Source organism: Alosa pseudoharengus, unplaced genomic scaffold, assembly GCF_046254945.1.
Source record: "Alosa pseudoharengus isolate Yale_2024_CS ecotype anadromous, Long Island Sound unplaced genomic scaffold, YU_APseudo_1.1 YU_APseudo_1.1_scf_82, whole genome shotgun sequence".
NCBI lineage: Eukaryota > Metazoa > Chordata > Actinopteri > Clupeiformes > Clupeidae > Alosa > Alosa pseudoharengus.
In genome coordinates, this window is record NW_027468873.1 from 2,501 (window position 1) to 15,000 (window position 12,500).

At 43.6% G+C, this 12,500-nt stretch overlaps 1 protein-coding gene across 1 annotated transcript in view; it reads right to left on the reverse strand.

The window, feature by feature from the left end:
- The window catches only part of LOC143113480 (tumor necrosis factor alpha-induced protein 2-like), a gene marked incomplete at its 3' end in the record, with an annotated part of 25,904 nt that overhangs the window by 2,485 nt on the left and 10,919 nt on the right, over positions 1 to 12,500 (reverse strand). The window contains exon 3 of the mRNA XM_076275433.1: positions 1,253 to 1,367. Within this exon, the coding sequence (XP_076131548.1) occupies positions 1,253 to 1,367 (115 nt within the window). The remainder of the gene's footprint in view (positions 1 to 1,252; positions 1,368 to 12,500) is intronic.

Genomic DNA, 12,500 nt, shown 5'->3' on the forward strand with positions numbered 1-12,500 from the left:
GTGTGTGTGTGTGTAGCCTGCTACATAACCCTGAGAAGAAGGACAGTGGTCAGGTGTGTGTGTGTGTGTGTAGCCTGCTACATAACCCTGAGGAGAAGGACAGTGGTCAGGTGTGTGTGTGTGTGTGTAGCCTGCTACATAACCCTGAGAAACAGGACAGTGGTCAGGTGTGTGTGTGTGTGTGTAGCCTGCTACATAACCCTGAGAAGAAGGACAGTGGTCAGGTGTGTGTGTGTGTAGCCTACTACATAACCCTGAGGAGAAGGACAGTGGTCAGGTGTGTGTGTGTGTGTAGCCTGCTACATAACCCTGAGAAACAGGACAGTGGTCAGGTGTGTGTGTGTGTGTGTGTGTGTAGCCTGCTACATAACCCTGAGGAGAAGGACAGTGGTCAGGTGTGTGTGTGTGTGTGTAGCCTGCTACATAACCCTGAGGAACAGGACAGTGGTCAGGTGTGTGTGTGTGTGTGTGTGTAGCCTGCTACATAACCCTGAGGAGAAGGACAGTGGTCAGGTGTGTGTGTGTGTGTGTAGCCTGCTACATAACCCTGAGAAACAGGACAGTGGTCAGGTGTGTGTGTGTGTGTAGCCTGCTACATAACCCTGAGGAGAAGGACAGTAGTCAGGTGTGTGTGTGTGTGTGTAGCCTGCTACATAACCCTGAGGAACAGGACAGTGGTCAGGTGTGTGTGTGTGTGTGTGTGTAGCCTGCTACATAACCCTGAGGAGAAGGACAGTGGTCAGGTGTGTGTGTGTGTGTGTAGCCTGCTACATAACCCTGAGAAACAGGACAGTGGTCAGGTGTGTGTGTGTGTGTGTAGCCTGCTACATAACCCTGAGGAGAAGGACAGTGGTCAGGTGTGTGTGTGTGTGTGTAGCCTGCTACATAACCCTGAGGAACAGGACAGTGGTCAGGTGTGTGTGTGTAGCCTGCTACATAACCCTGAGGAGAAGGACAGTGGTCAGGTGTGTGTGTGTGTGTGTAGCCTGCTACATAACCCTGAGGAGAAGGACAGTGGTCAGGTGTGTGTGTGTGTGTGTAGCCTGCTACATAACCCTGAGGAGAAGGACAGTGGTCAGGTGTGTGTGTGTGTGTGTAGCCTGCTACATAATCCTGAGGAACATGTGTGAATACATGTGTGCATGCATAATCATCACTACACACACACACACATCCTGTGCAGTGATAAGGAGTTTGGTCTTGGCCTTCTGGATCCACTGTCTCTCACACACACACACACACACACACACACCTGTGTGACGCTGAGGAGTTTGGTCTTGGCCTTCTGGATCCACTCGGTGAGCAGCAGCAGGTCAGCAGCAACCTGGACATCAGCAGCCAACTCTGGATGCCTCAGCATGCTGTCACTGAAATAACACACACACACACACACACACACACACACACACACACATTCAAACATGCACACACAATATTACAGTAATATCAGCTGCCAGTCTTAGATGCTGCACAGGTGTGTGTGTGTATGTGTGTGTGTATGTGTGTGTGTGTGTTTGTGTGTGCATGCGTGTGTGTGTGTGTGTGCGTGCATGCATTTGTGTGTGTGTGTGTATTTGTGTGTGTGTGTGTGTGCACGTGCATGTGTGTGTGGGTGTGCGTGCATGCATGTGTGTGCGTGCATGCGTGTGTCTGTGTGTGTGTTTGTGTGTGCATGCATGTGTGTGTGTGTCAGGGTATATGCAGGAATCATAGAGTTGAATTTACTACTTTTTACTACCTTTTTTACTACCTCCACAATATTTTTTACTACCAACACGACATCAAGCAGCAGCCCTTTTTTTGGGGGGGGGGGGGGTGGTATGCAAAGCACCACTTAGCCTACTACTTGCTATAAGGTATAAATCAATATTAGGTACACTAACAATTTCTAATTGTGATCATTAAGTATGGTCATTGTCAATGACAATGTTTTTTTGTAGTGTCGAGTTCAGTTTCAGTTGTCCTTACCTTAACCCTAGCCCTTGAGTTATCCTAACCAGCCCTTAGCCCTAATAAGGTGAATGATAACCTTGGCACAAATGACGCTAAAACACCAAACATGTGTGGTGAAAAATGAAGAACAAACACCGACTACCCCGCCCCCCCCCAAAAAAAAAAAAAACAACTCCAGTCTAAGGATAGGCCCAGAAATCTATTTATATGGATAAAGCCATTATTATTGGTATGGTATTGTTGTTGCACATTTGACACAAAGCAGTCCGTGAAAACATGCACATCAGTGGACTGCTTTACTGATGCAAAATTGAAAACTATTATTTCATTGCATTACTCAGCATGGATGCACGATGCTTGCATGATAAATACTTCCCAAAACAACAGTTAGGTAGGTAGGTAAGGATGCCATTTAGGAGTGTAAATCAAGTTTAATCACAATTTGATAAAATATAGATTCTTTAAGCCATTGATTTGATTCTTTTCAATACTTCAAAATGTGTAGCAATGCGATTCGATGCATTACTGGTCTGTTGTCGATAGGAAATTATAGATTTTGGTTAGTTTTCATGGATTCAAATGCCAATATTATAGGCTAAATTATAGGCCAAATACTGAACATTGACTGTGGAATCAAGTAGGTTACAGAGTTTCTTTCCCCCCCTAAAACCTCCTGTCACTAGCTAGATGCTTTCAAATTTAACATGGTTTTAAACTCATATGTTGCAGTTTTCTGTCACTGCAATAAAACTAGCCTATTTGGAATATTTTGTAGGCCTGCTGCTCCTTTTATGAGAACAATTTAACTGATCGATCAAGTTTTCATAGGCTATTGAATGATTTAAATGTGAATGCCATAAACTTAATTCGCCATCAACTTTAGCGTGGTTCTTCACGCAGTTGTCATCTAAATGCAGTGTTTTGTAGGCTATTCAAAGAATTTCACGTTCATCACTCAGTTGTGGTGTAGGTCTGTCTTGAGTGATCGCTGTCCCTTTAAATGTCTGGGACTTTAAATAACGGGACTTTTAAACTGCATGCTGTTTTTGTTGATGCACCGTCTTTGATTCAGTTTTCTACCGTTTTAATAAATGATACGCGCACTTGCGTGGTTAAAACTAAGGAATTGTTTTCACTCGTTTTCTTGCAATTACGTAACATTAGATACTAGGTCTAGGTTACGTTAAAAAAATGTTGTCGGTTACAATGTCAGTGACTAGTTCGAACTTTGTTACTGATGGGATAGGTGGAATTTTATTGCACGGTTCTGGATGATCACAGTCAGATGGCAGCGCTACCGTCAGCTGAACGAAAGCTTACACTAGTCAAGTCCACAGTTGTTAAAACTTCCAGCTGAAGTAGCCTAGTGTAAACTGAGAGAGTTGCCTCCTAACGGAGTGAGTGTAGCCTATATTTTTTTAGCTGCTATCAGAGTGATAGGCTAGCCTAGGCCTACACCTACCGCTCCTTTGCTACATGAACAAATATTATTAGACGAGGCTGAACTTGGCACCACTTTCGTTTCCGCGGGGGAAGACCACTTTCAGTTCGCGGGGGAGTTAAGTTTCCGTTCCACCTTAAATAATGCAATTTTCTACCTCGTCCACAAGGGGCCAGTGTTGACCGCAAATCCGCGATAACACAGGCATGTGCCTGTTGCAGATGAACAGGCATTGTTCACAGACGTTCAAAAGCCTGTATATCTTTTTTCTGTTGACTCCACTGCCGAATGTTTTGAGAAATGTTGCCTTTTGTGTTCTATTAAATAATTTGGTAATTTAGAGGGGGGGGGGTTATGTAGAGGGTGGCAGATTATGTAGTTTTTTCTTTATTTTCTGTGCTGGATCTTTTGATGTGTTATGTTTTTTTCTATTAAATAATTTTGTTCATTTTACACTGGGGGGGGGGGGGGGGTAGCAGATTTTGAAGTTTTTCTACAGTAAATGTATTCCCTACGGCCTACATGTCATTTTGCATCGGACTTTTCAACACATTCTGAAACTACACTCTCTCCTCTTTCCAATGACACCCCACTTGTGAAATTCTATGGTTGAAAATGCCCTTTTTTGCCCCTCTGAATATACAGTATATATTTTGTGAAATTGCAGAATTTCAGCACTTGAACAGGGACAGATAGCCTATGAAGGATTTTGCAAGGGATATTTCACCACATTCTATAACTACACTTCCTCCCCTTTCCAATGACACCCCACTTGTGAAATTCTATGGTAGAAAATGCCCTTTTTTGCCCCTCTGAAAATACAGTATATATTTGTGAAATTGCAGATTTTCAGCACTAGAACCGCGACAGATAGCCCATGAAGGATTTTGCAAGGGATGTTTCACCACATTCTGAAACTACACCTCCTCCCCTTTCCAATGACACCCCACTTGTGAAATTCTATGGTGGAAAATTGGATATTTATCCCCTCTGAAAATATAATATGTATTTGTGAAATTGCAGAATTTCAACACTTGAACAGGGACAGGTATCCCATGAAGGATTTTGCAAGGGATATTTCACCACATTCTATATCTACACTTCCTCCCCTTTCCAATTACACCCCACTTGTGAAATTCTATGGTGGAAAATTGGATATTTAGCCCCTCTAAAAACAGTATATATTTGGTGAAATTGCAGAATTTCAGCACTAGAACAGCGACTGATGTCCCATGAAGGATTTTGCAAGGGATCTTTCACCACATTCTGAAACTACACTTCCTCCCCTTTCCAATGACACCCCACTTGTGAAATTCTATGGTGGAAAATTGGATATTTAGCCCCTCTAAAAACAGTATATATTTTGTGAATTTGCAGAATTTCAGCACTTGAACAGGGACAGATAGCCCATGAAGGATTTTGCAAGGGATATTTCACCACATTCTATAACTACACTTCCTCCCCTTTCCAATGACACCCCACTTGTGAAATTCTATGGTAGAAAATGCCCTTTTTTGCCCCTCTGAAAATACAGTATATATTTGTGAAATTGCAGAATTTCAACACTAGAACAGGGACAGATAGCCCATGAAGGATTTTGCAAGGGATGTTTCACCACATTCTGAAACTACACCTCCTCCCCTTTCCAATGACACCCCACTTGTGAAATTCTATGGTGGAAAACTGGATATTTAGCCCCTCTAAAAACAGTATATATTTTGTGAAATTGCAGAATTTCAACACTAGAACAGAGACAGATAGCCCATGAAGGATTTTGCAAGGGATATTTCACCACATTCTATAACTACACTTCCTCCCCTTTCCAATGACACCCCACTTGTGAAATTCTATGGTGGAAAATTGCATATTTAGCCCCTCTGAAAATATAATATGTATTTGTGAAATTGCAGAAATTCACCACTTGAACAGCCATACTCATCTCAGGAAGGATTTTGCAAGGGATGTTTCACCACATTCTGAAACTACACCCTCTCCTCTTTCCAATGTCACCCCCTATATGAAATTCTATCGTTAAAAATGGCCCTTGAAAATAAAATGTATTTGAGAAATTGATTATTTTCAGCACTAGATTTGGTCTAGACTTCCCATTTGTCATGGGAAATTTATTTTGGCCTATTTTTCTGATTATACATTTTCAGCACTACATTTGGTCCCTATCACTTAAAAGTCATTTGCCACATTTCTGTCATTTTTGGGGCCATTAGTGTTTCTACCTTGTCTTATTGGGGGGCAAGCATTGAAGCTGCGTAGTAGGGACCCTATAGGGCTAGTAGGATTTGTTATTATGCTTCTTTCTAGTGCCATGGGAGTCCATGGCAGCACATACAAATGTACATAGTAAAATGCTCAAACTTTGCACACTTATTCTACTCTGGCCACTTATTCACTTCAGGCCACTTTTCACACCTATATGTATCTCCACAATTTGAGATACATATAGGAAGAAACCTTGAGTGGATACAAGACTCAAGGGCCTGACCTATCTGCCTAGGGTCAGTTACAGGGCAGTAAGGTCTATACTGTATACATAATAAATTAATAGGTTAGTTAGGTGTACAGAATAGAACACAACAACCTGAGGTATGTTACAAAGAGGTAAAATGGTTACATAACCAGTACGATGTATGCATGAATCCTATTTAGTGTCAGGAAATTCAAATAGTCCAATGTAGGGCATGTATTGTCCATAGGGATTAGGAATTGTCATATGTCAAGTACTGGGTAGCTAGGCTGCACGGGCCAGGAATCCAGACAAGGGGACTGCAATAGGCAATGGTAAGTGTTACGGCCAGCTCGTTCCCAGACCGAAACATAAAGAGGGACACGGACAACAAGGTTCAAACCAAATATATTAATTTATTAAAGTAAAGCACAAGGTTACCAATAGCAAAATGTCTAGGGGGAAATGAATGGGAGTGGTGGCGTGCGTGTATGAGTGTATGGATGTATGGATGCAAAGAAGCTAGTGAAGTAGGCCTAAAGACAAAGAAAGAGAAAGAGATGTAGAGTTAGAAATGAGGGGAGAGAGCAAAGTGTGAGAGAATCAAAGTGAGTGCCTGCAAGAAGTAAGAAAAATGCCTAATCAGAAAGATAGGGAACCCCTAATATAGCCCCACCCTAACCATAGGTGTAATCAATGAGGGTATTAGCCCAACCAGGCCCAGCCCTGCCCGTGCACTGACAGGAGAAGGCCTGAAGGGGCACAGGGTCATCACATAGGGCAGTCATAGGGATGGGACTTCAGGTGCGATGAGGGCCAAACACAAGGATGGCTGATGACTGGTAATAGTTTATCTCACAAGTGAGGTAAGAGGGAAGAAAGAGAGATAAATAGTAGGTATTACTATAAGTCATGATGGTTATGAAGTATATCAATGGTATTATATAGTGTTATACTATAGAGACAAAAGGCAAGAGAGGGAGAGAAGAGGGAGTTGAACTTGCCTAGGAGAGAAGAGGGAGTTGAATGGCAAGACAAAGACAAGAGGTAAGAGGGGGAGTTGAGAGAGAGAAAGAAGCAGAGTTGTACGGCGTGACACATGAAAAGTCCATGACAGTGCTATGCTACAGCAGCATACCTAAGGCATGGTGAAGGGTAGTCAGTTGCCACCATGACACGCATGACTAGGGCGCCAGTCACATGAGGACACAGCAGAGGTGGTCCATTCCAATAAAAACCCGGAAGTTCCACACTACACCATACCTAACTATGGGAGGCACTAAAGATGTATGTTTTAAGTCTAGACTTGGAAATAGGGAGGGTGTCTGCTTATAAAATTGATGGAGAGAGTTATTTCCAGAGGAGGGGTGCGCTGTAGCAGAAAGCTCTGCCTCTACTGTTGGGATTACAAAAAGTCTAGTATTCTGTGATCGTAGCAGTCTAGGTGGGTAATATGGTACTAAAATATCTTTAATATAGGTGCCCAGCCATGTTTGTATGTTAGAAGTAATATTTTTAAGTCAATGAGACTTTTAACAGGTAACCAGTGTAAAGATGCTAGGATGGGGGAATTGTGTTCATATTTTTTGTGAGGGATTCAGTGTTGACTGACCAGTCCAGTGTATTGTACAGATGTATCCCCAGATACTTGTAAGTGCTTACCACCTCCACATTGACCCCCTCAATGGTAACTGGGAGCAGAGCGGGCTTAGACCTCCGGACATTGCACAAAGTCCTTCACCAGGCTCCTATATTCCTCCTCCTGCCCATCCCTGATACACCCCACAATTGCAGTATCGTCTGAAAATTTCTGCATGTGGCATGACTCTGTGTTGTAGCAGAAGTCAGACATGTACAGGTTGAAAAGGACTGAAGAGAGCACTGCTCCCTGTGGAGCTCCAGTGCTGTTGATCACGGTGTCGGAGAGGCAGTTCTTCAGTCTGACGAATTGTGGCCGCTCTATCAGGTAGTCTGCAATCCACCGTGCACAGTGATCTTGGGCCTGATTAGTAACAACAATGAACAGCTCTACTTGGATCAGGTTGATGAGGTGGCACAGTGGTGTCAATCTAACAGCTTGACACTGAATATCAATAAAACCAAGGAAATGGTAGTGGATTACAGAAGGCAGCAGCAGAACTACAGTTACACCCCACTAATGATCAGCGGGCAACCTGTAGAGAGAGTCACAAGTTTTAAATACCTTGGTGTCCACATTACTGAAGACTTAACATGGACTGTTAACACTCAATATGTTCTGAAGAAGTCCAGACAACGACTCTACTTCCTTCGTCAGCTAAGGAAATTCAAAGTTTCTACATCCATCATGAAGGCCTTCTACACTTCAGCGGTTGAGAGTGTTCTAACTGGTAGCATCATCACCTGGTATGGGAACTCCACAGTTAAAGATTGTAGTACTCTGCAGAGAGTAGTGCGCTCAGCTGAACGTACTATAAGAACTCAACTCCCTGCTCTACAAGATATCTATTCCAGAAGAGTACTCCTAAGAGCCCAAAAGATTCTGAAGGACTCTTCTCATCCTAACAATGGATTATTCCTACCACTGAAATCAAGAAGACGCCTATGTAGTCACAAAGCCAGAACTGAGAGACTTAGGAGAAGTTTTTATCCCCAGGCCATCCGAACTCTGAACTCACACTATACTGACTTTGCACACATTCACTCCTCAGCACTCTCAAACATTTCCCAGCTCTGAACTCACACTATACTGACTTTGCACTCATTCACTACTCAGCACTCATGACCCCCCCCCCCCCCCCACCCACACACACACACACCTACAAGACTTTTAGCACTTTTACATCCCTCTCCCTATGCTACAGACCTTTTATTTATTTTATTTATTTTACAAACACACACACACACACACACACACTTTTGCATATCTCCATGGAACTTTTTATTTATTATTTTTGATTTCTCCTCCACCTACCCATGTCCTTGATTGCCTAGCCTTTCTGCCCCCCCCCCCACTCCCCACCCCACCCCCATCCCCAACACACACACTTACATCATCACTGTCATCACTTCACATACATACAGCACACTGCTTGCTACAGTAAGCCTCCTCTACATACTTGCCGCACACTGCCCCCCCCCCCCCACACACAAACACACCTACAAGACTTTTAGCACTTTTACATCCCTCTCCCTATGCTACAGACCTTTTATTTATTTTCTTATTTCATCACACGTCAGAACACACACACACACACACACACACACACATATCTGACTTTCTCCAACTTTTGCACATCTCCATAGAACTTTTTATTTATTATTTTTGATTTCTCCTCCATCTACCCATGTCCTTGATTGCCTAACCTTCTGCCCCTGAACTCCCATCTCCCCTGTCATCCCCCCAGAAGGTTTAGCCTTCTGCCCCACACACCCCCCCACCCCACCCCCATCCCCAACACACACACTTCACTGTCATCACTTCACATACATACAGCACACTGCTTGCTACAGTAAGCCTCCTCTACATACTTGCTGCACACTGCCCCCCCCCCCCCCCTACATACACAGCACATTGTCTTCAGGATCTTCTCCAACACACATCCTCTACATACTTACAGCACACTGCCCCCACCTACCCACACACACACTACACACACACACACACACACAGTCACTGCTCCACTCCCCTCCCGCCCACACACACATCTTCACTGTCATCACTCACATACATCATACATACAGTACTCTGCTTGCAATAGTAAGTCCCTGCCCCCCCCCCCCTACATACACAGCACATTATTTCATCAGGAAGCTTCTCCAACACACATCCCCAACATACTTACAGCACACTGCCCACACACACACTACACACACACACACACACAGTCACTGCTCCACTCCCCTCCCGCCCACACACACATCTTCACTGTCATCACTCACATACATCATACGTACAGGACTCTGCTTGCAATAGTAAGTCCCACATCCCCAACATACTTACAGCACACTGCCCCCCCCCCCCCCAATACACAGCACATTGTCTCATGAGGAAGCTTCTCCAACACACATATTGCACACTGCCCTCTCCCCACATACACAGCACACTATCCCATCTCCCCTGTCATCCCCCCAACACACACACCAAGACCCCTGGAAGTTGGGTTAGCCCCTTGAGCCGTGGATCTTCCCAAGGTTTCTTCCTTGGTAAGGGAGTTTTTCCTTGCCCCTGTTGCTCTTGGGTGCTCCTTGTTGGTGCCCCCCACCCAATCCCAATCCTCCCCCACCTTTTTTTATGCAGCCCTTGCCACTTAATCTACTAAACCCCTCTTCTACTGCACTTTTTACCCCCCCCCCATTAATGCACAAATAGGCTGACACCAGACATAATTTCACTGCATTTCTTACTTCCAGTAACTATATGCATGTGACAATAAACTTCCTTGTATCCTTGTATCCTTGTATCCAGGATACCAGATGAGCATCCACAATCATCTGCAGGAGTTTTTCACCCAGTCTGAGGGGTTGGATGGTGTTAAAAGCACTGGAGAAGTCAAGGAACATGATACTCACAGCACTCTTCCCCTTGTCCAGAGAAGGGGGGGTGGGGGGATGAGGGGTATTTGGTGGCTGTAGACTGGTGGCTTGTGAACAGCGTTAGTGTAGTCGCATTGTTCATGAACATGTTGTGGGGGAGGGGTGCATCAGCCTTTGATGGTGGAGGTGCATGTTGCACTGAGAGTGAGGGGTGAAGTGTGAACCGGCAGGCAAGCAAGCAAGAGCAGTGTCTGAATTTAGTTGACTTTGTACTCTGCACAATGACAATAAAGTTGAGTCCAATCTAATCTAATCTATCCCTAGTGACCAAACATCACCAACATTATTGTGTGGCGAATCCATGACCCAAGTCTGGTTTCGGTACGAGAAAGCATTGCCAAGATATGAGCTCATTTCCTGTAACTTTAGTACCTCCTAGTGGTCCAAGGTCACCAAATATATTGTGTGTCCTCGGGATGGGGTCTTAAGTCCATATACCAAGTTGTGTTTCGGTACGCGAAAGCATTACTGATATATCAGCCTACATCCTGTGATTATAGCGCCCCCACAGTGGTAAAAAGACTCCACATTTATTGTGTGTTCTTAGGATGGGAAAACATATAACCACACAGTGGGTGCCTTGCAGCTTTGATGCTTGGCCCCCAATAAAAGGAAAATGTACAAACACAATGGGTGCCTACACTACTTGGTCCCGAATAATAGGAAAGCGTAAATATACAATTGGGCTTTGCTACTGGCCCCCAATAAGAAAAGCTAGAAACAGTAATGATGCTTCGCAGCTTCACTGCTTGGCCCCCAAAATGACCAAAATGTGCCAAATGACTTGAGTGATAGGGAGAAAATGTAGTGTTGAAAGCCACAATCAGAATAATAGCTTGAGGATTTTGAAATTAAAAAAGCCTATTTTCTTGGATGGAATTGCTCATGAAGGAAGTCATTGGAAGAGGACACACTCAACTATTCATATACGGTGGAATTGTTTGCAACAAATCAGTCTTGACCAATAGGGACCAATTTTAGTGTATAAAAACTGCAATGAGAGAAATAGGCAATGGGAGTTCTAATCGAAAACAAAGCCATTTTATGCGATGGGGGTTTCACGTGGGGGGTTGTCATTGGAAAGAAGAGCGAGTGTAGTTTCGGAATGTGTTGAAACAGCCGATGCAAAGGACATTATGGGATGTGTGTAGCTGTTCAAGTGCTGAAATTCTGCAATTTCACAAATACATATTATATTTTCAAAGGGCCAAAAAGGCCATTTTCCACCATAGAATTTCACAAGTGGGGTGTCATTGGAAAGGGGAGGAAGTGTAGTTTCAGAATGTGGTGAAAGATCCCTTGCAAAATCCTTCATGGGACATCAGTCGCTGTTCTAGTGTTGAAATTCTGCAATTTCACAAAATATATACTGTTTTTAGAGGGGCTAAATATCCAATTTTCCACCATAGAATTTCACAATTGAGGTGTCATTGGAAAGGGGGGGAGGTGTAGTTTCAGAATGTGGTGAAACATTCCTTGCAAAATCCTTCATGGGCTATCTGTCGCGGTTCTAGTGCGGAAAATCTGCAAATTCACAAATACATATTATATTTTCAGAGGGGCTAAATATCCAATTTTCCACCATAGAATTTCACAAGTGGGGTGTCATTGGAAAGAGGAGGAGGTGTAGTTTCAGAATGTGGTGAAACATCCCTTGCAAAATCTTTCATGGGCTATCTGTCGCGGTTCTAGTGTTGAAATTCTGCAATTTCACAAAATATATACTGTATTTTCAGAGTGGCTAAATATCCCATTTTTCACCATAGAATTTCACAAGTGGGGTGTCATTGGAAAGAGGAGAGAGTGTAGTTTCAGAATGTGGTGAAAGATCCCTTGCAAAATCCTTCATGGGACATCAGTCGCTGTTCTAGTGTTGAAATTCTGCAATTTCACGAAATATATACTGTTTTTAGAGGGGCTAAATATCCAATTTTCCACCATAGAATTTCACAAGTGGGGTGTCATTGGAAAGGGGGGGAGGTGTAGTTTCAGAATGTGGTGAAACATCCCTTGCAAAATCCTTCATGGGCTATCTGTCGCGGTTCTAGTGCTGAAAATCTGCAAATTCAC